The sequence below is a fragment of the Lissotriton vulgaris genome, chromosome 4_1, assembly GCF_964263255.1.
Source record: "Lissotriton vulgaris chromosome 4_1, aLisVul1.2, whole genome shotgun sequence".
NCBI classification, from domain to species: domain Eukaryota; kingdom Metazoa; phylum Chordata; class Amphibia; order Caudata; family Salamandridae; genus Lissotriton; species Lissotriton vulgaris.
This window is the reverse complement of record NC_141691.1, coordinates 1,417,821,074-1,417,848,412: the sequence shown is the minus strand read 5'-3', so window position 1 is coordinate 1,417,848,412 and position 27,339 is coordinate 1,417,821,074. Positions and strand designations below refer to the sequence as shown.

Genomic DNA, 27,339 nt, shown 5'->3' with positions numbered 1-27,339 from the left:
TAGGTTTGTCGCAAGTCCTGACCAGTTGACGGGTGACGTCAATCCAGTATTGTTGTATGCGTGGGCAGTCCCAAAGGATATGTAGGAATGTGCCAGTCTGATTACAGTGTTGTAGGCTGAGTGGATCGGGCCTCCGACCCAGCCTGAATAACAGTGCAGCGTCAAAATACACCCTGTGGAGAATCTTGAGCTGGACCAGCCGTAGTCTCCTCTGTATAGCCACCTCCCGGGGGAGAGGCTAGTGCCTCTCTGCAATTCTCAGCGGCCAACCCCCCCAAGACAGCTTCCCAGCTCAACCGTAGTTTCAGCATTGGGTCGGTTTGGTTGTTGACCAATTTCTTATACATGAGGGAAATAGCCTTGCGGTCCATTGCACCCAATAACAGCCTGTCCTCTAGCAGGGAGAAATCCTGAAAGGGGAGGTGTCCTTCGGGAGGGCCGAATCAATGGCATGACTGATCTGGAGATATCGAAAAGCCTCTGGCGGTGCTAATTGGTACTTAATTTGAAGGTCTGCAAACGTGGCTTTCTTCCGTTTCACCCACATGTCCCCCACCGTAGAGAATCATGTCCCATTTATCAAACCCCGCACAGGTACTGAGGCGGCCTAAAATATCTGGTTCTCACGGGGGGTAGCCTTCGTGAGGCATCCCTGCCAACCCAGCCTTCGCTGGACTCCATGCCACACTTCCACCGTACGCGCCGTTGGGCCAGTCAAACTTAGCTTCCGATAGTTGGTATAAATGCCCTATTGTATCCCCCCTTAACCATTAGCCAATGGTCGGTGCGAAAGCTGGGGTCGTCGTGTGGTCCAAACACCCATCCGTTAAAGGCTGTCAATTGCGAAGCCTGGTAGTAAAGACACATATCCGGCAACCCTATACCCCAGTCGTACCTTCTTATAGTGAGCTTAGTTATGGCTATATGGGGCAGTTTATTCTCCCACAGCAATTCCCGCACTGCGGCTTCAATCTGAAGGAAATAAGAAGTAGGAATTGGATTGGGAGCATTTTGTACGGCCTAGAGAAATTGTGGCAGGGCGAGCATTTTGAATAGAGACGTGCGTCCCAAGAGAGTAAGGGGCAGTGCCCTCCAATGTGTTGTGTCTAGAAATGACACATTTTCGAACTATGAGAAGCTAAAAAAAAATCTTGAAATTGCTGGGAAAAACCCTGAAATGGAAGGTTAACCCTTGCTTTACAATACACACTAATTCATTTCACATTTTGGTGCAGCTTCTATTATACTGTGCATATTACAATTTAAAAACAAAATGCATTTTTACGGTGCTTTCAGTCGCATGCTGGTACCTCATAGCACCATAATACAAAAATCACTATCCACCACTGTACTAACAAGGAAAACAAGCATTGAAAATGCAATAGGTCTTGCCTTTTATTAAGTTAAAGCCATTTGCTTAGCTATACAATACCATTAGCAAAGCAAATGGCTTTAACTTAATCAAAGGCGAGACCTATTTCATTTTCAATGCTTGTTTGATAGGTCTTGTAATGAACAAAAGTGAAAGTAATATCGGGTTTTTGGACTAAAAATTCAGGAAAGAAATACTATTCTTGGTTTGGTAAGTGTTTCTTGTGCTAAAACGGATGGTAGTTCCCCGCTTCCGGCGAACCAGATTGGGCGGTCAATCCTTTTCGGTCAAAGCCGCTGCCCTCTGGAATTCCCTCCCATTCACTCTCAGGGACACCAGAGACCTTGGCTGCTTTAAGAAGCTCCTTAAGACTCATCTTTTTAATATAGCCTATTAAAGTTGTTTTGTTCTGTTGTTCAGCTATCGACTTCTCTGCGGTTATGCTTCGCGCCAGGATACTCATGAGTAATTGTGCGCGCAATAAATATCCATATAACATAACATATAACAGCCAAGTAAGAAGAGACTGCTTCTTTGGCCATTCAGTTCTCCAGGTCTTTCTGGTGTGAACTTAGTTCGCAGACCCACCTCCGGGGTTGGTATTGCTGTGGTATCTATTCAAAGGTGAGGAATCCATAACTAATAGTCTTTTTCAGATGAACCAGTTACTTACCTTCGGTAACGAAATATCTGTAAGAGTTATGGATTCCTCACCGCCTCACCCATCCTCCCTGTTCTGCGAACTGACTTCAAGGGTAAGGAACTCCCGTTCAGGGCCCTAGTTTTGTGCGTCAGGGGCACTGTCTTGCATGGCTCTGCGCTTCTGGCGTGGAATGTCGTGTAAAGAACGGACGTCGGTGCGCAGGGGTGGCGTCTAAGTAGATGCCGCAACATCATTCTGGCAATCACGATGTCAACGACTAATGGGGAGTGGACCAACGCGCAGGGGTACTGCTGAAGAAAAATTCTCCGGATCCAGTCTGACGCCTGGGGGTAATTCTAAGGTGAGGAATCCATAACTAATATATGTCTCTTACCAATATATTGTTACCGAAGGTAACTTGTTTGTTTCGCTCACTCTGCATTCTGAGGAAAAATTTGATCATTTCAGATGCACTGCACAATAATAGCCAGATTACCTATAAAGTTTGATCTCAGTCATCTGGTCTCAATAGGGCACCGATGTAACTTTGCACATTCTTGTGGCTTGTAAAGCAGAAAGATTTCTCTCTAGACATTCTAAAATGAAGACGATTTACAGGTAACTGTATATATGCAGAAAATACTAGCCATTTCAGATTTTTCATAGGTTCTCACCAGATGCCATGATTAGAAACTAGCCAAATGTTAAGTGTGTGCATACCTTTTTCAGAATAACGTTACCAGAATGGTGCACGTGATAAAATGGACAGTATGCTTGTTATGGGACATATTTCTGCTTTTGCTTTTTTTTTTTTGCTTTAGTACTGAATCCGGGGCTTGGATTTGGGGTGCATTCCATGAATGTTAAGGAGTCTAAATGATCAGAACTACCATGTAAATAAAATACTACTACCACCCGGCAAAAATTGTCTGAAACGCAACAGCATGTGGAAGGAAAGCATGTAAGACGTTGAAGAGAATTTTTTTCTTGATGGCATAAGAGAATTAGTGGCGAAGTATTCGAGCACATTATGTTTACATCTTCACTGGTTGTGGTTTTTCAGGCCCACCACAGCAGTACTCGGGCCAGGAAGAATATTATGGGGACCAATACAGTCATGGTGGGCAAGGTCTTCCAGAAGGCATGAACCAACCGTATTACCCTGATGGTAATGTCTTACAATATACTACCTTACCCATGTTCTATATCTTCCCAACCTTTGATATAGATCGCTAATTTGTCATTTCTCGTGGGGGTGAGAAAAGTGACGAGTGATTTCAGTAACAGATGTTGCACAGTTTGTAAATAACCTTCAAAGTTTTACTAATTTGATTGCAATGTCTTGTTATTTCACTGTAGCCATAATACTATTTAGTGCAACACCACCACACATTACATGAAGAGCTATGCAAAAAAAACCACTCTTGAATTTCTTGTTACATATTGATTTCATTTCCAGCATCGTCTCCTGTGCCTTTTAATCACTGAAGGTAAAAGCACACAATATGTTGGTTATTTCTTGATATGTCTTTAACATGAACCCTCCCGTCTCGATTTCAGGATGTTTTAGCTTTTGCTCGTTATTCCAGCACCTCTGATATGTAGAACCCAATCTATCACTGTTCCTTTTTTCACGAAAGAGACACTCGTTGCCACAATTAGCATTCTGAAATGCAGAAACTCCTGTTTTTTCTTAAGATAGACCAAAACAAAGATGCGGCGCTAGCAAGCTTTTTTCAGACAACGCGATTGTAATATCAGTCATTGCTGGCCCTAGAAAATATTTTGCTATTTGCACGTTAACCATGTCAGAGTACTTCTATTAACTGTTAAATTTATTAACGTTTAATATTTGTTAAAAAATGCACCGATGTAAAATAAATGCTCCATTTCCTAGAACACACACATTTGGGGGAGAGAATCACAGCTTTTAATTTTTTTAAATTTATGATATGTGTAAAAGAAAAGATCCTAGTACAGATTGGGAAACGTTATGCAGTTGCAGGCGTTCGTTGTCCGCATGAAACTAGTGTAAACTTAACTCTGTGCGCGATTTCATGAGCCGAGAGTGATGTTCCTTGGACTCTTCTACTTTCTCTGCTCGGGAGCCCGTGAATATGTTAGTAAAACATTTTTTAGACAATGGTTGTATGTAACTGTGACTGAACTTCTGCGAAAACAACCTAGCGCATAAAATGAAAATAAAAGCCGGTTTCAGCAAGGAATCCTGAGCTTAGTCTGGGTTACTTGGCACAAGTAGCAAGGCCTTTGTGTGACAAAAGAACGGTGCCACCAAACCAAAATTGCATTTAAAGCATTAACATGCTAAACTTCCCATCCCTTTTAATTAAAGAAGAAAAAAACTAGTTTCATTATGAAAATGACATACAAATGATGGAAATCTGATGTAGGGATCAGGCGCGATTTAAAAAAATAAATTGGGATGCTTTCTGCATTTAAAGCAGTCTGTGGAATTGAAAAATTAAACACACCAGTGGCTATGCTTCTGTATAAAAGCCACTAGAGCATGGGGGTCATTTAGGGGTCACTAGAGGTCGCAACTGCGACGCCTGGCTGCCTACCTGCGACCCCTGATCTCAGCGGTGGTAAGGGCAGTGTCAGAAACAAAAGTTAAACCTGACAGTAGTGCACCTTGTTTACTTAGCCCCGCGGCTATATATTGTACGGAACCCAATTCAAGAGCCTGGTGTGTCAACTGCAGCCACAGCATATAAAGCGAGCAAGAAATACAAGGGAGAGAGATGTAAAGGGGGAGTAGAGGGGAAATACTATGAGGGGAAAGTAAGGATGGGAAGAGGAGGAAGAGGACAACACACATAGACAGTGAGAGAGAGTACCCCTAACTATATGGCTAGAGAGAGAGACACACCAAGACAGGCAGAGGTGAGTGTGTGAAATTGAAATGAGAGGTAGAGATTAAAGAGACATCAGAGAGGGGCGACAAGTGTGAAAGATATATAGACCGGTGTTACAGAGAGTGCAAAAATGTATAAATAAAGATTTGTGAGAGTAGTAGGTGATACACATAGAAAGGTGACAGAAACAAGCAAGAGCCAGACAGGGGGAATACCACTGAGAGTGAAAAAAGTACGAGAGATGTGATACAGACAGAAAAAGATGAAAAAAGGTTCTAAGGTCATGTGACACCGCTTCCTGTGATATCATTGGGGTAAAAAAAAAACATGTGATGTCACTGCCACTGCCTCTTACATTTTGGTGAATCAACGCCAAATTACGTAAGGCGTCAGTGTTTTCGTTTCTAGCACTAAATAAAGCAGTCCTCCCCAGTTTTAGAAATTAATATGTCTTGGAAAAAAATGTCCAAAACAGTTTCACCAATATGCACCACAGTCCCATGTCCAGGGAGCAGCTGTGCAAACGTCCAGACTTTCCAAATAAAACACAAACATTATACGTCTTATTTTATATTAATGTCATTGGACATGAGTAACCTGACAATTTGGACTTACTCTTCTGTTTAGTACTAGCCCATAGCAAGTTCAGCTCAGACATCCAGTGAAAGGGCAGCATGTAAAAAGTGCTGCGTGTTTGGGCCTATTAGGGAGAGCACAGGGAAAGGGCCAGAAATTCTGCCTCTTGCCATCTAGTTCAGGGAAAATATTCTACTCGATGAATTTGATCGAAAACAAGCATGCAGCCACACTCTCAAAAGATCCCTGTTGCTTCTCATAGGCACTTCAGCTTCCAACTAATTTTTTTAATTTTTTTTAATTTTTTATTTTTTAAATTTGTTTTTATTGTTGCATCATAACTCCTGGGTACAAAGTAGACCAATTGCCGGCGTGGCATCAACATTCAGCCACAGGTCAGCCGTGCCCGCAACATTTCTGTATACAAACTTGTGGAAATTGACATTTCTTCCATTAAACAGTACAGATCAATCAGATATATTTCTTCAGGCTGGGATCCTGTAATCGTGCTCCGTAAGGGAGGAAGGAGAATTCTAGTGGGTACGTCAATTCCCGCCTTGGTGGCATAGGATCGGGGTCTGTACAGTTCTTATAACGGTATTACCAGTAACTGGGGGGACATAACTGTGGGAGGGAGCATATAGGCGTTGGCTAGAGCACGGTAGAGGAAAACAGATGTCGGGTGTCGGGAGACAAGGGGTACCCTCAGTGTGCACTCACATTAAGGTAGAGCAATCAGAGAGTGGGGGCATTCCGTGTTTGTGAGTACTGGGGTGGTTGGTGTGGGGACGCGGCCTTGACCAGGGACTACATGCACATTCGAGTGGGGGCTGAGGGGGGGGGGGCGTAGGTGGGTCTTCTGTATGCAGGGTTTGCCGGAAGCTATGCAGGAGCATGGCCCATTCCATAGAGATGGGATGCTTACGCGCACCTCTGGCTTCCTCCTCTCTAAGGGCATCCTCCTCCGCCGCCGCCCACTTACAAACCGCCCCCGTCCAAGCTGCAATAGGGGGGCCTTCCGGAGATCGTCAATGCATAGCTATGCATCTGTTTGCCAGCAGTAGCGCCAAGGACACAAAGTGCCTGTGTACCGGTTCTCGTTTAGGGACATGAAAGATGCCTAGTGCACTGGATTCCCAGGAGGCTAGTGATGTGAGGCCTGTGAGATCTGCTAGTGTGTCGTGCACCGTTTTCCATAGGGAGTGGAGGTCGGGGCAGCTCCAAAACATGTGACACATCTGCTTCGGGGGATCGACATCTGGGGCATAGGAATTGTGTAGAAGGGTAAAACCGTTGTAGGCGCGCTGGGGTGAGGTATGCCCTGTGTAGTATATAGTATTGAATGTTTTTGAATCGAGCATTCCTAGAGACGCGTTTCGGGGCCTCGAGCGCCTTGGTCCACTCTGAGTCGTGTAATGCGCGACCGATGTCTTCCTCCCATGTGGCCCGTAGGGCCGTCAGGGGGGCGTGCGAGAGTTCCCGGATCGATTTATACAACCAGGTGACCAAGTGGCGTCCCACTCCCATGTGTAGGATAGTGTGTATTACTGGATGCGTGTCTGGTTCACCTGCCCTGAGATTATAGTAGGGACGGAATCCCTCGAGTAGTTGTCGATGTCTGAGGAATTGACCTGGGGGAAGTTCATACTCTGCAACCAGCCAATTGATTGGCTTCAGCTGTCCTTCCTCGAAGAGCGATTCCATTTCCGTGATGGCACAATGTATCCATTCAGCAAGCATTGGCGCCGAGAAATAGGAGTCCCGTCTTGGGCAGCCTACCAACGGTAGTAACGGGGAGTATGGGGCTCTACCAGGGGCCATCCGGTGGATCCGCATCATACATTGACGCGCTATAGCGACTTGAAGGGGGTATGTGCGTCAGGGTTTGGTGCCCGGGAGGAGAAGACGGGTGAGCTCCAAGATCGGGACTCTACCGGTCGGGGTGAAAGTCTCCTGAGTGTAACGGTCCGCTGTCCAATACGATAGCCATTGAAGATGTGCCGCCAGGAAGTAGGACTCGAAGGAAGGAGCTCCGAGCCCACCTTTTGTTGTGGGAAGTTGGAGGGTTTTCAAGGCCACTCTGTGTCGGTTCGCTCCCCAAATAAGGGCACCTAGGAGAGATTTGAGGTCCCGGAAGAAGGATCTGGGTGGAACCACCGGCAGGTTCGTGAAGTGGTAGAGAAGTCGGGGGAGCATCACCATTTTGGCCAGGGCTATCCTCCCTATCGGGGCCAGTGGGAGCTTGTTCCAGAAGGCAACATTCGGGCGCAGGTTTGCGAGCACTTAACGGTGGTTGCCGTCGAAGAGGTCGACACCGAGGTACCAGGGAGCTTCCGCGGACCATGAGAGTCTATGGTTCCCAACCCAACGTCACGGGGAGGTAAGTGCGGGTGGAGAGGATAGATCGTGTACTTGTCCCAGTTTACCTGGAGTCCCGAGGCGTCTGCAAACTCAGTCAGCGCCACTCCTATGGGAGTTAGATCCGCCTCGATGTCCTGGACATATATAAGGAGGTCATCTGCGTACATAGAGACGCAATGGGTGTCGTCCGCGAGCGGGATGCCCCAATGTATCCCCTCCTGGCGTAGTCTGACCGCCAGCGGTTCGACGGCCAGGGCGAATAGAAGAGGTGACAGGGGGCACCCCTGTCTCGTGCCTCGGCGAACCTCAAATGCAGAGATGTGTTTCCCAATCCGCACTCGCGTTGTTAGGTCGCTGTACAGGAGGCGAGTGTATGCCATGAGTGTCGGGCCGACGTTGAGACGACGTAGGATCGAAAAGAGGTACGGCCAGGTGAGGGTGTCAAACGCCTTTTCCAAATCCATAATCAGGCAAGCGGCGCGGGGGAATCTGTCCCGAACCTGATCCTGAACATGGAAGACGCGGCGGATGTTCTGTGAGGTGTTCCTACCTGGCACGAACCTGCATTGGTCAGGGTGGACCAGTGGGCGTATGACCTGGCTGTACCTGTCTGCCAGGATCTTCCCGAGGACCTTACAGTCTGCCGACAGGAGCGTGATGGGACGATACGATCCCAGTTGGAGTGGGTCCCTGTGGGACTTGGGGAAGGTCACAATCACAGATTCCCGCAGTGAACAGGGAAGCACTCCCAGATGGAGGGCTGCCGCAAACATCCGAGCCAATCGGGGAGCCAGCAAGGTAGAAAACGTCGAGTAGTACTCTAGTGGGAAGCCGTCAAGCCCCAGGGCTTTATTCCGGGACAGGGCACGTAGTGCTTGGGTGACATCCGAGGGTGTTATTTTAGTGTCAAGCGTGCGCTTGTCAGCGTCCGATATCGTGGGCAGTGTCAGTGGATCGAGAAGCGGTCCACGAATGATGGAGTGTACCGGGTTGGGGCCTCGTATACCTTTGCGTAGTAGTGTTGGAACGCCAGGAGGATCTCAGCCTGAGATCGCACTAGTACGCATTCCGGATTGATAATATCCGTAATTGGTTTGGTCTCGGTGTCCTGCCTCGCCATCCAGGCAAGCATCGCTCCCGTTTTGTCCCGATCTTTGTGGACTCTGGCGGCATAGGCCCCAAAATTATATTTCCGAAGGTCAGCGCAGGCAGCTTGGTACACCGACTTCGCCTCGGCCGTGAGCGCAACGTGTTCCTCTGAGTCGTCGGTTTGTTTAGTGGGCGTAGCTAGGTGATGTTCCGATGTTAGGAGTGTCTGTTCTAATATGCGGCGAGCCCCTGCAATTTGTTTAATGCATTCCCCCGTGCCACCCCTTTGAATGCGTCCCATTCTACTAACGTCGATGATGCCGAGTCCGTATTGTGTAGGAAGTAGTCCTGTATGCTGGTTTTGTGTGTGTCCCTGAAGATCTGGTCTGATAAGCAGTCCTTTGGGAGGCGCAAAGTGGGGACTGGTGGGTGTGGGGGCGCCAGATCAAGCGCAGAATGTGGGCGTCATGATCTGAGAGGATCCGACTTAGGTAGTCCGAAGATGTTACCTTTGGGAGGATAGGTGCAGAGCACAAGAACCTGTCCAGACGGACCCGAATGTTGTGAGGAATCGAGTGGAATGAGTAAACACGGGCCAGTGGGTGTAAGTGCCGCCACGCATCAGTGAGCCCCCAGTGTGTGGTCCAAGCTCTAAAGAGTTCCACTTGTCGGGGGGTTGGGGAGCATGCGGGGGGGGGGTGTGAACGTTCTAGGGCGGGGTCCAGCATGCAATTGTAATCTCCTCCCAAGATCCATGGAATTGCAGTAAACTGGGCCAGGACTCCCGTGAGGTGATCCCAGAATTTATCTTGCTCAGTGTTAGGGGCGTAAATGCTGCCCAGGAGGACCCCTTGCCCGTCTAGGATTCCCTCTAATAGTGCGTATCTGCCCTCCCTGTCAACCACCCGTCCGAGTGTTCGAAAAGGGGTTACAGAACAACGAAGACCTGTCCCACCAGACACTTCTATTGATTAGGCTGCAGTTACTCCAGGGGTGTGTTTATAACCTTATCACTACCCCTACCCTTCTGAGTCAAGGCTCTTTAGTTCCAGCGCAAGTGTCACTCTCTAATGCAGTACAACCAAGGTCAGGTCAAAAATTGACAAGATACCATCACCAAAACACAAAAAAATTATGGCGAAAGAGAGTGAGCACCTCACGGTAGAACCACCAATGGGTTTATCTGGCTGGCAAATGCCAGTGTACCCGCTTATCATCATCGGTTGCTCACTCTCGTATAAGTGGAAAGAAAAGGACTGACACATGGAAGGAAAGGACACACATGTACTCGTCCTATTCCTCCTAAACAGATAAATCAAAATTGTTTCCGTGCCCCATCGAATAAAGAATCGCAATCACTGTTTTGAGTGTACCCAATCACCATTACCCCTGTGCATCTCACACATTAAAATTGCAGAACTCACTGACCACTCCTGTTTTTATTCTGGGTTGTGAGTGCTCCAAATTAAAACGCCCCACATTGAACCAACTTTCATGTGAGGCGATAGTCTCACATGAAAGTTGGTTCATTGTGGGGCGTTTTAATTTGGAGCACTCACAACTAGGGCTCCCGGTTTTCCGTTTAAACGGATATTTACATATAAATACAGACGGAAAACTATTTTTCCTTTTTCTGTATTTATATGTTCGAGGCATATGGGCTGCAGATGGTTCATTATGAATAGATCGCCATCTGGTGTTGGGCTCGGATGATTGCACTTTGTTTTTGTCTTGGAGAGTCTTTTGTATGTTGGTGACTCCTCCCTTAGTTGGTAGTGCGCATGGGCATCTGCTCCATCCTTAGATTGTTTTTTTCCGCCATCGGGTTCGGATGAAGATCGAGACGCTCCAGATCAACTTCAGAAGAAAGTGATTTTTCGGCGCGTATTCCCTTTCCAATTCGACGGTATTGTTAGCGAACGCGTTCTTTTCCATTCCGACGCGTTACAAATTCAAAATAGAAGAGAAAAACTTGGATCTACGTCGAGGAACAGGAGACCTTTCTCGACGCAGTCAAGCCCGGAGTCCATGGAAAGGACTCCATTCAAAAAATGTCCATCGTGTGGTGCTAAGTTCCCACACAAGGACCTACACGAGGTGTGCAACCTCTGTCTATCGCCTGAACACGAATCCAGGGACTGCGAAGCCTGCGCAGCATTCTCCTCCAAGCTAACGATTAGAAATCGTCGAGCTCGAAGACACGAGGCTTCCAGAATGCAGGCGGAGGCAATCCCGGAGCTGTTCGGAGACGAACAAATCGAGGAAGAAGAGGACCAGTCGGGGTCGGAAGGGGACCAGTCGGAGGTTGAAGAACTCTTCGAGCAACAAACCGTGAGTGACGACGTCCCCTTACCGAAAAACCGACCCCGTGCGGTAACGACCCCGCCCTCGGGCCCGGTCAAATCGCTGAAAAAAGTTTCCGACGCCCCGCCTTCGGGCCCGGCAACGAAACCGAAACTGAAACCGAAACACTCGGAATCCCACCACGTCGGATCCGAGAAAAGGGCGTCATCGACTTCGACACCGAGGCTGCATACAAAGGAGAGCTCGGTATCGAAACATTCCATGTCGAAAAAGAAATATGATGTATCGCCCAAAAGACACTCGATACCCAAAAAGTCGGAATCGAGCAGACACTCGGTGTCGAAAACAGAAAGATCTGAAGATCGAAAACAAAAACAGCTCTCGGAACCAGGACCCTCGGTACCGATTCAAGAGCAACAAACAGATCCCAAGCAAAAGATCTTGTTTATTGACCCACAAACTGGGAAAGTGGTCACGAAGAAGAGAAAGAGTGAACAGTCAGAAGATAAACCTCTTCCTTCAAAAAAGAGAACAATGGGGACGAACATAACTCCTCCTGCTTCTCCTCGTCCTAGAGACACACCCTCTTCTCCTATTCCTCACAATAGGCCACATATTCCTACACCCTCCACACCAAGACCAGCTACACCTCAGTCAGATGTAGACAGTGATATAGGGGAGGGAGAACCTCAAGGGGATGACGAATCTATCCCAGATGAGGAAGATCCATGGGAAAATTACGATGTAGGGTCAGATGAGGACAACGACCCAGAGCTATACCCCTCAAAGCCTTCACCACCTGATGATAACACAGGTTTTGTGCAGCTCATTAATAGGGCAGCAAAATATCACAAACTAGATATGCACACAGAACCTCAGATAGAGGATTTCTTGTTAAAGACTCTACCTAGTGCACAGAGAACATCAGGTACTCTTCCTATGCTAAAGGGTCTTCTCACTCACACAGAAGAAATATTCGAAAACCCAGTGAGAGCCAGGGTGTTAAACCCAAGAATCGATAAAAAATACAAAGCGGCTCCAAAGGACCCAATATTTATTAGAGGGCATGTACCTCTAGACTCGCTGGTGGTCTCAAACGCTCGTAAAAGAGCAAACTCATTATCTACAGGAGAGGCTCCTCCACCAGATAAAGAGTCGAAGTTAATAGATGCATCAGGCAAGAGAGTAGCATCACAGGCAGCGAATAGCTGGCGTATAGCTAATACACAAGCATTACTCGCACGTTACGACAGGGCACATTACGATGAGTTAGAAAAACTTCTCACACATCTTCCAAAAGAACATCAGAAGAAGGCAGACCAATTAATACAGGAAGGTAAAATAATAACCAATACTTCCATTAAGTGTGCATTAGACGCAGCAGACACTGCAGCAAGGTCTATTAACACTAGTGTCATGCTAAGAAGGCACGCATGGCTCAGAATCTCAGGATTCAAACAAGAAGTTCAAACAGCCCTACTGAACAGACCATTTGATCAGAAGACATTGTTTGGTTCAAGTACAGACGAGACATTAGAAAAGATGAAGAAAGATACAGAAACGGCTAAGTCAATGGGAGCATTGCAACAGCTAACGCACAGAGGTTCCTTTCGTAGATCCACCTATAGAGGGGGCTCAAAAAACACAGGAACAAATCAGCAATCCACATCTTTCACACCAACATCACCCAGAGGTAATTCAAGAGGTAATTACAGAGGTAACAACAATAAGGGTAGAGGCCGCGGAAATAATAACAACCGCAACGCCTCAACACCAAAACAGTGACTTCATAGATCTCCCCCCAGACCACATAACACCGGTCGGGGGACGTCTATCACAGTTCCTACCTGTCTGGGAAAACATCACGTCAGACAAGTGGGTGAGACAAATTATCCAACATGGTTATTGCCTAGAACTCACAGCTACCCCACCAAACATCCCCCCCAAACAGCGCCCAATGAGTCAGGATCATCTGACATTGTTAAGAGAAGAAGTGCTAGCACTTCTACAAAAGCATGCAATAGAGAAGGTCCCAAAGGATCAACAAGGAACAGGAGTATACTCTCTATACTTCCTGATCCCCAAAAAGGACGGGTCCCTACGACCAATATTAGACCTCAGACCTCTCAATGCTTACATAAATTCGGAACACTTCCACATGGTCACGCTCCAACAAGTACTCCCTTTACTGAAGAAAGGGGACTTTCTTTCTACACTGGATCTAAAAGACGCTTACTTTCATATCCCAATTCACAAAGCCCACAGAAAATACCTAAGGTTTGTGTTAGAAGGACAACACTACCAGTTCAAGGTCCTTCCGTTCGGTGTTACAACAGCACCGAGAGTTTTCACAAAATGCCTAGCTGTGGTGGCAGCGCACCTAAGAAGACAACAAATACATGTCTACATGTCTTCCCATACTTGGACGATTGGCTAATAAAGGCCAAATCAAAGGAAGAATGTCTTCACAACACACAGAAGACAATTCAACTGCTGCACCACCTAGGGTTTACGGTGAACTACAAAAAATCACACCTGCAACCAAACCAGATCCAGCAATACCTGGGGGCTACAGTAGACACAGAAAAGGCAATAGCATACCCCAACCCAATCAGAGTACAGACAATGGTCGGGTTAATACAAAGATTTCAACCACAACACTCACTACCAGCACGAGTGTTTATGCAACTATTAGGCATGATGTCCTCTTGCATACTGCTAATACCACATGCCAGACTACAAATGCGCCCACTACAAGAGTGTCTAGCGACACAGTGGAATCAGGCTCAAGGTCAGATTACAGATCTGGTGTTGGTAAACGACCGGACGTATCGCTCTCTGAAGTGGTGGAACACAGAAAACATTTCCAAAGGACGGTCGTTCCTAGAGCCAATTCCACAAGTAATAATAACAGCGGATGCATCGCTCTCCGGATGGGGAGCGCATATGGACAAATACACAGTACAGGGGAAGTGGAGTGCGCAGCAAAAGAAACTGCACATCAACTACCTAGAACTATTAGCAATATTTCTAGCACTAAAAGCTTTCCAAATGCAAATAACAAACAAGGCAGTCCTGATCAGAACAGACAACATGACTGCAATGTATTATATTCAAAAACAGGGGGGGACACACTCTCTCCAACTGTCCAAACTAGCACAGGACATATGGAGATGGGCCATTCCTCAAAAAATCTACCTGTTAGCGGAACACCTACCAGGAATTCAAAATCAAATAGCAGACATCCTAAGCAGACAGTCAGAACAAGTTCACGAATGGGAACTGCACGACCAAATACTACAACCATTCTTCCAAAAATGGGGGCAACCAGAGATAGATCTGTTTGCAAATCATCAGAACGCAAAATGCAAACAATTCGCATCCAGGTACCCACACCAAAGGTCCCAGGGCAATGCACTGTGGATAAATTGGTCCAACAAATTTGCTTACGCGTTCCCTCCTCTACCACTAATTCCATTACTGGTGAGGAAACTGCAGCAACACTCAATGACAATGATACTAGTGGCACCCACGTGGGCAAGACAGCCGTGGTTCACCACGCTGCTACAACTCTCACAAGTACCACATCAAAAGCTAAGGTTATTACCCATGCATCTTACACAGAACCATGGAGAAATAATGCACCCAGATCCCAAACAACTGAACCTAGCGATCTGGCTCCTGAGGTCATAGAGTTTGGGTATTTAGATTTACCACCAGAATGCATGGAAATCATTAAACAGGCAAGACGTCCTACCACCAGAGCATGCTATGCAGCAAAATGGAAGAGGTTTGCTATACACTGTAACAGTAAGCACATCAACCCTCTGGACGCATCCACTAAACAAATCATTTGCTATTTATTACACTTACAGCAATGTAATCTAGCATATACCTCTATTAGGGTTCATCTAGCAGCCATAGCGGCGTACCTACAAAACAGGCAACACCTGTCACTGTTTAAAGTACCAGCAATTAAAGCTTTCATGGAAGGACTCAAAAGAGTCATTCCACCAAGAAGACCACCTTCCCCAGTCTGGAATCTCAACATAGTGCTTACCAGACTAATGGGACCACCCTTTGAACCTATGCATAGGTGTGAAATACAATTCCTCACATGGAAGGTGGCCTTCCTCATAGCTATCACGTCACTTAGAAGAGTAAGTGAACTGCAGGCTTTTACGATTCAAGAACCATTTATGCAGCTACACCAAAATAAAGTGGTTCTTAGAACAAACCCAAAATTCTTACCAAAGGTTATCTCAGCATTCCACATCAATCAGTCAGTGGAATTACCGGTTTTCTTTCCAAAACCACAAACAGTAGCGGAAAGAGCCCTACACACACTGGATGTTAGGAGGGCCATATTGTACTATATAGAGAGAACACAAACTTTCAGAAAGACAAAACAGCTATTTGTTGCGTTTTCTCCCACACATAAAGGCAATCCCATCTCCAAAGCGGGCATTGCCAGATGGATTGTAAAATGCATTCAAATATGTTACTTAAAGGCAAAGAGAACATTAACTGTTCCTCCTAGAGCTCACTCTACACGTAAACTAGGAGCATCTATGGCATTTCTGGGAAACATTCCACTAGATGACATATGCAAAGCAGCTACCTGGGTTACACCGCACACTTTCACAAAACACTATTGTGTAGATGTGCACACAACACAACAAGCTAGAGTGGGACAAGCAGTATTAAAAACATTGTTTCAGACAGTTGCAACAGACACGGGCGACCACCGCTAGGGAGAGAACTGCTGTATAGTCTATTCATAATGTACCATCTGCAGCCCATATGCCTCGAACGGAATATGCTACTTACCAGTATGCATCTGTTCTTGGCATAGAGGGCTGCAGAGTGGTACATGCCCTCCCAGCCTCCCCGGAAACCTGTGTCTGTTCCAACATTATCTTATTTAGATACACTTACATGGGCACTCTTATCTGTATTCTACTATACTACTCCATCTAACCCTACTATGGCAAAACAATCTAAGGATGGAGCAGATGCCCATGCGCACTACCAACTAAGGGAGGAGTCACCAACATACAAAAGACTCTCCAAGAGAAAAACAAAGTGCAATCATCCGAGCCCAACACCAGATGGCGATCTATTCATAATGTACCACTCTGCAGCCCTCTATGCCAAGAACAGATGCATACTGGTAAGTAGCATATTCCTTAGATGCGGTTTAATACTAGTAAATGTTACGTGCTGCCGTGATCCAGCCAAGGTGATTTGCCACGTCTCTCAGCTGCAGGCAGGTCCCCCTGCCCTCCCCCCCCATGTGTGGCAGCCTGGGCTTCCCGGGCAGCCCCTCCCGAGTACTTCACAGGTCATTAAAAGACCTTTAACTTGGTAACGAGGCTTTGTTGTTTTGTCACCACTTGCAGAGCCCCTGTATCTCCAATCTAGCTATTGCTGGGAGAGTCTGCCCCCCCCCTCCCCCCGAAATGTTCTCTCAGCCCCCCAGAAATTAGTCTCTAGTTGCAGGAGATTCATTTTAATTAGGGTATTTTTTGACCTGCTACCGTGCCCCTGAGCCAATCATGGTTGGGGCTGGAATGTTTAAGTGTTTCTGGCCGGGTTGCTCTTGTGTGCACTGTACTCTGTACTGTCACGTAATCTCCCAATGACTACCAATAATGAATGTGTCCTTGTACTATGAAATTTGTGCAGAAAGGTAAAGCGCTCAAATACCTTGTGCCAAGTTTGCGCTATATAACTCTGCAACAACATGTGGCCGCAAGAATAATCCGGCCACAAACTCGGGAAACACTCTAGCAACTGCAACGTCAAAGCCAAGCAAAGCTTGATGGCAGCTTCACAGTCCACTCACAGGGGCTGGAGCGTTTGCCGAGTTTATTGCAGGGTAGTTCTTGCAGTGCATAACACTGTGTACTGTCACTTAATCTCCCTGTAACAATCTAAAATGAATATGTCCCATTACGTAATTAATGCACATGCTTGTTTATTTACTCGTGTAGTTAAGAAGAGTGGTAAGAGAGCTGAGAAACTTTGTCATGAGGATAGGGATTGGAGGTTTGAAGGGCTGAGCCTCCTTTCTCTCATGCCCTTTTTAAATATTTTGTGAAAAATTCTTTAGTATTAAAAATAAATCTACATCGGCACATTTCAAAGAGTTAGCTTGAATTAAGTGCATACCATAAATAAGCAACAACTATGGCTTTGTTCTATATAATATTAAAAATGCTTCAGTTCTGACATAGTGAGATTGTGAAAGAACTATAACTAATCTCTTTTAAGATACAACAAAGCAGCAAGGGCAATACTGATTTTTACCCCACCCCTAGGGTGAGGGCAAAAATGAAGAGCCCGATAGGGACCCGTCTCGGCACCGGTTTTTTAGAACTGCTGATGATGAGCACCGGCAGGACCCAGCTCACTTAAAGCCCTGGAGTTAGGTGGATCCACTCCTTTTGTGATACATTAACTGGGGCAGTAGTTGGCCCAGGGGGGCGAGGCGCCTCAAATGTACCCTTTTCGGCTGCTGCTCAAAGAAGTTGAACATATTTAGTCTCTGACTCCTTTTTATTTTATTTGTTGGGTCGATATTACTCGTGCAGGCCGGGGCCACCCTGTACAGGAGCATCATCGCTGCACCCTAGTTTCAAGGGCACCCCAGTGGAAGCCTTGAGACAGGAAGTCAGCTTTCTGATTACACGAAACAAGCCTAAGGTTTAAGCACAAACAGGCTTCAAAGGAAGCAGTGGCAGTGCTCACCTGAGTGCACAACAGCAGCAGCTTATTTATTTTACTGCAAATAATCACTGTGACACCTGCCCATCTTTCTAGGTGAGGTCTGTTTTGATCTAAAAGAAATATCTGTAGCTTCTCACACATCACCCATATTAAACAGAAATGAAAGGGAAACGGTGTACATTGTCTATTTAAATGTGGAAAAATACTAGCTGCAGTGCTGCCTTTTGATTGCGGCAAAAATAAATGTGGATAAATACAGATAAAATGCCCCAAAAAATAAATATGGATAAATACCGAATGAAATGGCAAAAAAATAAATACCATAAAACCGGGAGCCCTACTCACAACCCAGAATAAAAACAGGAGTGGTCAGTGAGTTCTGCAATTTTAATGTGTGAGATGCACTTTTTCTTTGTCTCACAGGGGTAATGGTGATTGGGTACACTCAAAACAGCGATTGCGATTCTTTATTCGCTGGGGCACGGAAACAATTTTGATTTATCTGTTTAGGAGGAATAGGACGAGTACATGTTGTGTGTCCTTTCCTTCCATGTGTCAGTCCTTTTCTTTCCACTTATACGAGAGTGAGCAACCGATGATAAGCGGGTACACTGGCATTTGCCAGCCAGATAACCCCATTGGTGGTTCTACCGTGAGGTGCTCACTCTCTTTCTCCATAATTTTTTTGTGTTTTGGTGATGGTATCTTGTCAATTTTTGACCTGACCTTGGTTGTACTGCATTAGAGAGTGACACTTGCGCTGGAACTAAAGAGCCTTGACTCAGAAGGGTAGGTAGGGGTAGTGATAAGGTTATAAACACACCCCTGGAGTAACTGCAGCCTAATCAATAGAAGTGTCTGGTGGGACAGGTCTTCGTTGTTCTGTTACATTTTGAGTGGGGGGCGACCTGTTCCTCTTTCCCCCTAAGACTCCTAGTAGTGGATGTTCGAAAAGGGGTGCCTGGCCTAACCCAAATTAAGGCGCCACGTGCAAATGCTGAGTATGTCGTGGCGCAGAAGGTCCCTCGCCATTTGGCCTGTAGTCGGCCCAGTTCGGTAGCGTTGGTATGTGTCTCTTGTAAAAGTGCAACACAAGCTGACATACGTTTAATGTAAGAGTAAACGGAGTAGCGTTTGCTAGGTGTGTGGAGGCCCCGTACATTCAGTGTGAGGACGTTAACGTCCGACCTTGGAATCGCCATTGTTAAGATATCGTGCTCGTGAGTGGGGCTCCCTTGCTGATCCCGAGGACAGTGGGGTCATGTGTTTCGCGTGTGCCCCTGCGCGCCATGCTTCCATATATGCGGGGGAGGGTCTAACGGGGACAACAACAGGTAGAACCAAAGGCGGGTAACAGTCCCAATACCAGGGATATATCACCGAGGGTGGCATATCCAAACTAGTGTCCCACTAGGGGAGAAATATAACAAAATTCTGCAGGTGTGGCAGCGTGTGTTACTGCCGGGCTTGTTCGCAGATCGGGCTTTTGTACGAGAGATGTCTATCGCGCACGTGCACATACAGTCAACTGGTTATGCATCTTTGGCACACAAACATCGCACAGCGTGTTAAATAACCAAGAAAAGAGGATACAGCAATTGTCCTTCGGTTCATCCTGAAGAGGTGCCTGGTTGGCTTGCTGGGGTAGCGTCCGTTGTATGCACTGCAAGGAGGGGGTACGAGATCGGACCAAATCCTGACATTGTGCCGTCACTGTCCCGGTCCTTCTCAGGGGTGAACAGATGTGGTTGGCTTTCCAGGTTCGATGCTTGGGGAGACGTGTGCAGTTCAGTCACCGCTCTTAAGGCCTCTCCTGCATGATTTGCGTGAGAACAGGCGAGCCCGAGGGAGAAGATGCTTGACTTTTGGAGGGGTCTGTCCGGATGCGATTCGTGCCTCGTCTCCTGGATCGTCGCGAGTCATTGTTGTGTCTCCGCTGGGGTCCGGGCTTAGGAATCAGCGGACAGTGGAACTCCACCCAATCCTGTGCCTCCTCCGCTGTGGTGAAGAATATGGCCTTCCCGTTATGGAGCACCTTAAGGCGGGCTGGGAACAATAGGGAGTACTGGAGATCATTTGCGCGGAGGCGTCTTTTAACTTCCAGGTAGGTCGAGCGCTGCTGCTGTACCTCTCGGGCATAATCCGGGAACACCATGACCTGTTGGTCCTCCACTTGCAGGGGGCCCGCCACCCGGGCCGCACGGAGCACCGCATCGCGGTCTCGGAAATGTAGGAACTTAGCCAGCATAGGGCGTGGAGGGAGACCTGGTTTGGGTTTCCGGGCGGGGACCCTGTGTGCTCTTTCGATTGAGAAGAATGCTGACCGTTCCGACTCGGGGGTAAACAATCTGGTCCATGATTCCATATAGGTTAGCGGGTCCGAGTTTTCGATCCCCTCCGGCAGTCCCAGAACGCGGATGTTGCATCGCCTCGAGCGTCCTTCCAAATCGATCGTGCGCTCTTCGAGGGCCGCCACTCGTCGCAGGACCTCCTTCATGTCTGCTTCTTGCGTTTTCACCGTGGGTTGAAGCGCGGCTACGATTCGCTCCCCTTCTTCACTCTGTCCGCCAGTTTACGATGGTCGTCACGGATCAGGCTGATGTCAGTCGTCAAGACGCCAAATCGTTCCTCCATTGAAAGCCGGGACAGTTCAATAGCTGCCAACACCTGGTCTAGTTTCGTCGATAATGTGAGGTCCGCATTTGGCGTGTTTGCTTGTGTCCAGGTCCTTGTGTGCGGCATTTTCTCGATGGCCGTTTCAGGGACGGCAGTCATCTGCGAGCCCCTCGGGTTCCCCATTGGTCCGAGGGAGAGGGCGCCGCGTCATCGTGGAGTCCTGGAGCTGCGGGTCGTTGGGGCAAATGCCAACCCAGTGGGGGTCGGGTATGTAGTCCTCGTTGGAGCCGAGGCGCTACTGGGTTCGCCGCGGGACGCCCTTGGTCCGGTGCGCGCCGGGGGTCCGGTGGCTTCGGTGGTGAGGTGGGGTGGGGGCTGCGCTGTTATCCGCAGGCGCGCAGCAACAGGAGGCTCCCCCCCCCGCTGTCTAGGTACTCCGGGAGAGAGGGCTTCTCGCCGCCCGAAAGAGGCAGATGGCCGTTTTTCACCCTTCCCCCCTCGAGGTAGAGAACAGTCTATATGGTAGGTGTTGGTGAAGGGGGGGCCAAGCGGTAGGTTCCTACGGGTCTGAGGCAGTAATGAGTTGTCCCTGTTGTGGCGCGCCACCGCCGTAGCCTTGGAGGGTCGTTGCCGTTGCTATGAGGAGGCTCGTGCCGAGCCCGGCATCCGAGACTTCTTGGGCGCCATGTCAGGGTCAGGCAACCCGATCCGCGGGGCCGTTTGCGGTGCCAGGTACGTCCAGGCCTCTCCGCTCCCCCGTCCAGGGATTGGGGTGGCGGGTGTCCTCTGGGAGGCCTCAGAGGAGGCCGAAGGCCGCTGGGCTGTTGGCGTTGGAGACCCCAGGGGGGGTGGGGTGGGGGGGGGGGGGGAAGCGGACACTCACCACCCGTAGGAAACGTCGCGGTCACCGGAAGGTCTAGGCGCCGCGCTGGTGGTGTGTCTGCCGGTGCCCCTCGGTCCCCGGTGGTCGGAGCTGCAGTCGGGCAGGCACACGGCCGGGCAGGAGCGCTGGTGGAGTGAAGCTCCGGTTCGGTGGCCGCCATCTTGCGTACCGATGCGCGCCTGCAGGGGTGAGCCCGGTGCCGAGTACACCTCCGAGGGTCAGGCGCGTCACCCGGCCAGGAGCTCCGCGACCTTGGTCTGTTTGTGCGTTCCCCGGGTCTCCGGTCCAGGTACGAGGGCTCAGTGGTGTTGGCCTCTGAAGGTCGGAGTCGCAGCCGCCATCTTGCGGCTCGGCTCACCGCTCCGGTAGGAAAGATTTCCCCTTCTGGTGCCGCACTTCAACGACGGCCGCAGTTCACCTGGAAGGTGCCTCTGGTGTGCATGCACTGCTGGTGACTTTTCCGTTGGCTGAGGCTCCCGGCGATCCCTGGAAACGGGCAGGATGCGAGCCCGATTGCGGAGCCTCAGCAAAACACAGCTGCCATCGTGGCTTGCTAAGCCACCCCCCCCCCCTTCAGCTTCCAACTCATTATTACGTCATTCCATGTGACTGTCCCATAACCCATCCCAAGTATCTATCTGCCGATTTCCCCTATCAATTTCTCCAACTCCTCAAATACTATATCCTTTCATCCAGTCTGTAACCATTACCAAACCTATCCACCCACTCTGTTTTATCACATGTCCCCTCTCCTACCCACTGCTCTTACTGGCACAAATAACCCCCAGCACTACCATACTCTGCCTTCTACAAATGTCTGTTGTAGTTGCATATTTACCCCACATCTACCGCTGGACACTCTTACTTTTCCTAAGCTGTCAACTCCTCTCACTATCTCACTCACCTCTCGTCTATAATCACAGCACAACTTTCGTGTATACTCGCCACAGATGCAATGTCCATCATAACCTTTACTAAACTGCAGAATTCTTTTACCCAAGTAATCTCCCATTCTCCCAGTAGCATCTAGATACATTCACTCGCATTCTCACTATCAAACTCATCCATTGAACAGCAAACCACACATCATCATAATATCATACACTCTCGCCTATCCTCAATAGCCAGTTTATAAATATAAAATTAGACCTTAATGGTCCACCCCTGAACCCCTAAACATCCACCTTCAACACCTGCAAAAAAAGTCACTTACTCTGTTGCAAGATGCACATCTCTTACAGTGCAGCACAATCCAAAGTTTACATCAGTACATCACCCTCTCACAACGATTCAACTAAATAATCAGCAAGTCTCTTTGAGCAGGACAGTGACAGCCCAGAGACCCTCGATGCAAGGACAAAGTGGTGCGTAAAGAACTTACCTAACCACTCTGTTTCATTACCTTCTAACTCACAAGCAGGGTACCAGCCAATCGCAACACATTGATCAGGACCAGAAAGGGAAATGCAAAAAATAATCTGCCTCCAACCTGCTTGGCCTATAAACACACCTCACACCAGCTAAATTCTATGCTGATCACTGAGCAGAAACAGCAATCATATCTTTGGCCTATTGGCTGACTCCAAACCAGACCTGACATTCATCACAGTAACATGGGTTGGAGAGCATATAGCCCAGTACTTCTTGAAGCACTCTTCAGCTACTGATGCTTTGTTCTAAACCGACAAGGAAATACATTAGACTAATTGGCAGTTACTTACATGGAAACAGTAGCAAATCAAAATGGACAATCTCAGGCCTAAGTTCATCTTTCGTCCCCCCCACCCCCTGCTATACATACATCCACATAATAATTGAGGTTTTACTGCCTCTTGTATGTAATATCAGACCAGTTCAAACCTCACTTCAGTCTATGCACCCTTGGTGACTTGAACGTCTGGATTGACAAACCTCAAATGCGTCAACCAAATGCCATCTTATCAGACTTGGCGACATTCAACCTAACCTAGATTGTCAATGGGCAGGCCTATGTAACAAACCTTATGTTTGATCCCATATACAGCAACCTAGACATTATAACAATCTGTGGAATGTCTCCACTCAGCTGGACCAGTCAACAACAATCTCCTTCTCTTTCCCTCTCAGCTGAAACATCCCATTTAGCAGCAATCTGCTGATTCTGCAATAAGCTTAATATGGGGATCTTTTAAATTCAAAGTAGCAGTGGGTCAAGTGAATGAGTTAGCTCCGATTAAATGTCTGCTAACAAAAAGGACGCCCCAACAGAGAAAGTGAGTAAAGTGACACTATCCCAAAATGAGTATCTTTTCTGTGTTGAAAAATACCCATCAGTTGTCGATTCTGAACGCCCTTTTCATCTTTTGGGTTCCTTCACACCGGGAAGGTAAATGTTCTTTGAAAAGTTCACCGTAGACAACGCTGGTTTATGTCTAAACAGTGGAACCCAACATGTGTTAGCACATACTAGGGTGTGAGGAGGCAACTGTAGAGCAGTGCAAGTGAAAAGGTGAAAAAAAGGTGAGAAAGTGATATGTACACTAAAATTGGGTCGTGGAAAGGATAACCAACTTTATTTAACACCTTAAGACTCCCAAATCAATAAAATATGTGCAACAATAGTGGCTTGAACATATAACCACTAATCATTCAGTACGGTCAACATGTTTCTGCAGGTTTAGAGTGGAGCCTAAAGGGTCTCCTGCTGCATTCTTCAGGACCATAATTGCGACTGCTCTTTAAAAAGGTGAAAAAGGAAAAATATCACCTGAGTATTTTAGTGGATCTTCATTCTCCTTGCTTTTCGGATCACAAGAATGCGAGACGTCCAAACAGACCTATAAAGGAAGACAAACAACCACAAAACAGAAAATGAAATTTAGGAAGGAGTTAAAGACATGGCTGTTTAAGCAGGCCTACTAGTTAATTTTCTCTGTGTACATTTGGTTAGGTTTGAACTCCTCGCTGTACTAAGCAGCAAGAGACCATTGGGTGAACGTGCACTCTACAAGTTCAATATAATATCTATCTGCAGATTCCTCACTGACGCTCCCACCTCCATTCTGTGGCCTTGATGCTATTCCATCTAATAGGTCCCGATCTTGAGATTTTCACACTGGTCATACCAATTTGCCAATGACCTCTGTGTCTGAGGGGTCTGACAGTGTAGAAAGTAACTGACATCAGTACGCAGGGGTGGGAACTATATGCAGCTTTGCTCCTTACTTCTTGAGTGGAACAACTTGGGCACAGAGCCCCAAGAAGTCACCTAGTAGCACGCACGAGAACCATTCTGAAAGTGTACAGCTCCAGCCTGAAACCTGGGGATTATTCACAAGGTGAGGAATCTGAGGTTAGATAGAGCATCAACCAGAAAGATCATTACCAAAGTAAGTAACTTTTTCTGTTGTAATTCCAAAACCCTGTGAAATGAGGCTCGCAACCAGTTCTCTCACACAGAATTTCTGCAGCAAAATACTGGCTCACTACACCAGCAAAGCATACACCTTCGAATCCTATCCAGCAAACCGAATAACTAGCTGGCACCACTAAAAGATTCTTAGTACACTGGCTGCGGAAAAATCCATCTCAATTATCCTTTGAAGAAATAAAGTATTTCAGGCTTGCAGCAGCCTTCTGCATAAGGCCTTTCGATGCCTCAGAATTGGGGCAAAGCTCCCCTTGCCTCGAAAACTTTGTCGGCAAGAATGACGCACAGTAATGGAAGGAACGACCTTCCAGTTCTCCCACCAGATATGCAAGATCACCACCAAGCTGCCTCTAAAGACACCTTACCTTGAAAGAGTAAGCTAGTCTTTGAGGAGGAAATAGTTTTGGAGTCTCCTTCAGCTCCCAAGGACAAGAGACACAAAGACAGGAACACTAGCTCTCTCACTCTTTTTTGCACCACCGCCTCTTCCTCCTACTCCACATCTCTCCTCTCCCTTATTCACCAGAGGAATCATCCTGTTCCTCTTGCAGTGAACGCAGTACATGACCCCGTTGATATACCTTATACCCTGCTGCTGACTCACAACACGTGGGATGACTACAATGTCGATCTTCTGGGTGATACAGATCGGGGTCTGTACCCACCTAGGCTATCCCCTCAGATGATACAAAGGTGTATCATAAAGAGATACAACGGCTGCCACATATTACATGTGGATATGCATATCCTCCAGGTGGGCAATAACGTCCTGATGTAGCTGTTGTCTAAGACCAATCGCTCAGTGCAGTTCCTCTCTATGCTGCGCCATATGCTCAAATCCACCACAGACACTGTTGTACAGCCTGTTAATGCAAAGGTAGTGACACCCCAGATGGGTAAACAATATAAGCGCCCTCCCAACGATCCACACTGCATACGCTGCTGCGTTAAGTCTGGACTCCATTGTGGTCCACACTGCATGTAAGTGCGCTAACTCCCTAGCCACAGATGCTTTTCCTCCAGACAAGCAAAGCAAGTAAATAGATGCAGCGGGTAAAAGAGTAGCGGTGCAAGCAGTAACCTACTGGAGTATCACTAGCTTATTTGGCATACTCTCATGATATGCCAGAGCATACTGGGATGAGATCCAGGGCCTTCTTAAGCACCACCTTGAGTATTGACGAAGGGGAGAGGAATTGGTGGCGGAAAAACAGACCAGCTCCAACTCCATTATCCACTGTGCTCTAGATGTCAACGACACTGCGAGCTCGGGGATTAATTCCAGCATCTTAATGAGACCCCATGCCTGGCTCTGTGGCTCTGGTTTTAAACTGAAGATACTACAGCATCTGCTCAACCTGCCCCTTTGATAGCGAATGTGAGAAGTTGGCCTGGCATATGCTCTCCACTATTCTAGTGGGCACCTTGCAGTAGTCCAAACGACCCTTATTGATGGTAAGTTTAAAGACAACCTATATAGAAAGCTATCCTAGTGTAGCTGTGGAGAGCAGGCTTCAGGCTAAGTCTTGTAGGAATGTAAAGCAGCTTGTTTTACCAGTCTATAATCTCATGAATGACCAAATGAAAGGAGAACCACACCAGGTATATGTATAAAATATATGTATTTATTCTAAACACATCCCTCTAGTCTCTTTATGAGGCTAGAGGCAAAAGTAAATTCAGTAAACTTATTTAGCACACAGTAAATTAGCACGGTATAGGGGCGTACCAAACCATATACTAAGAAAGTGGTATAAGAACCACAACTGACATAGATACAAGGCCTAGAGCCTTTAAAACCGCTGGGGCCACCAGGAACCACCCAAGGTAGTGACACAGGGGACCCACGGGGATGTGTGCAGTGTCTAATCACAGCCGCAAATCATAATTAACTTCTATGGGGAAAGTTGCAATTGGAAATTTACAGATTAAGGACACTTAGAAGAGGACTTGGAGCAAACCCCTTTAGAACTGAGGTTCTAGAGTCAACACCCATTGGAGCACCAGAGTACTCGAGTTACCTCACTCAGGGAAGCCGGGTGCATAGGTGTCTTTTCGTGTCGGGTTTCGTCGTCAATTTCAATGGAGAGCTGCTGAAAATTGCTGCAGGAGACCAAGTGGAAAGTGTCCGGGTGGATCAGAGATCTGAAGAACCTGAAAGCAGGGGGTACAGAGTCTGGGTCACTAGCCAGAGACCAGGAAGGCGATGAGAAGATGCCAGCCAATGTTGGGTGATTTCAAGTGAAGAAGGTGAAGCTTGACTCTTTAGCCACGAGGACCAGGAGGCGTCGAGGATGACCAGGAGCTGGATTCGCGCTGTCCCACGAAGTATGTAGAGTGCTGCGGTGTCGGTTTCCGGATTGGACCCAACAAGTCTTGGCAACAGCAACCCAGGCAGAAAGCAAAGATTGGCTTTGATGCAGACAAGCAAGGTCTGAGGGACTCACCCTTTGGAGGAGAGCCAGGGCACGTCTGGAG

General features: G+C 47.5%; 1 protein-coding gene across 3 annotated transcripts in view; it reads left to right on the top strand.

Annotated features, from left to right (window-relative positions):
* The window catches only part of SS18 (SS18 subunit of BAF chromatin remodeling complex), a 359,812-nt gene that overhangs the window by 218,405 nt on the left and 114,068 nt on the right, over positions 1–27,339 (top strand). For 2 of the 3 annotated variants that reach the window (XM_086965658.1, XM_086965657.1), the window contains exon 7: positions 3,079–3,183. The exons of the other annotated variant lie outside the window; for it this stretch is intronic. In XM_086965658.1, coding sequence (XP_086821784.1) covers positions 3,079–3,183 — 105 coding nt within the window. The remainder of the gene's footprint in view (positions 1–3,078; positions 3,184–27,339) is intronic. 3 annotated transcript variants of the gene reach the window in all.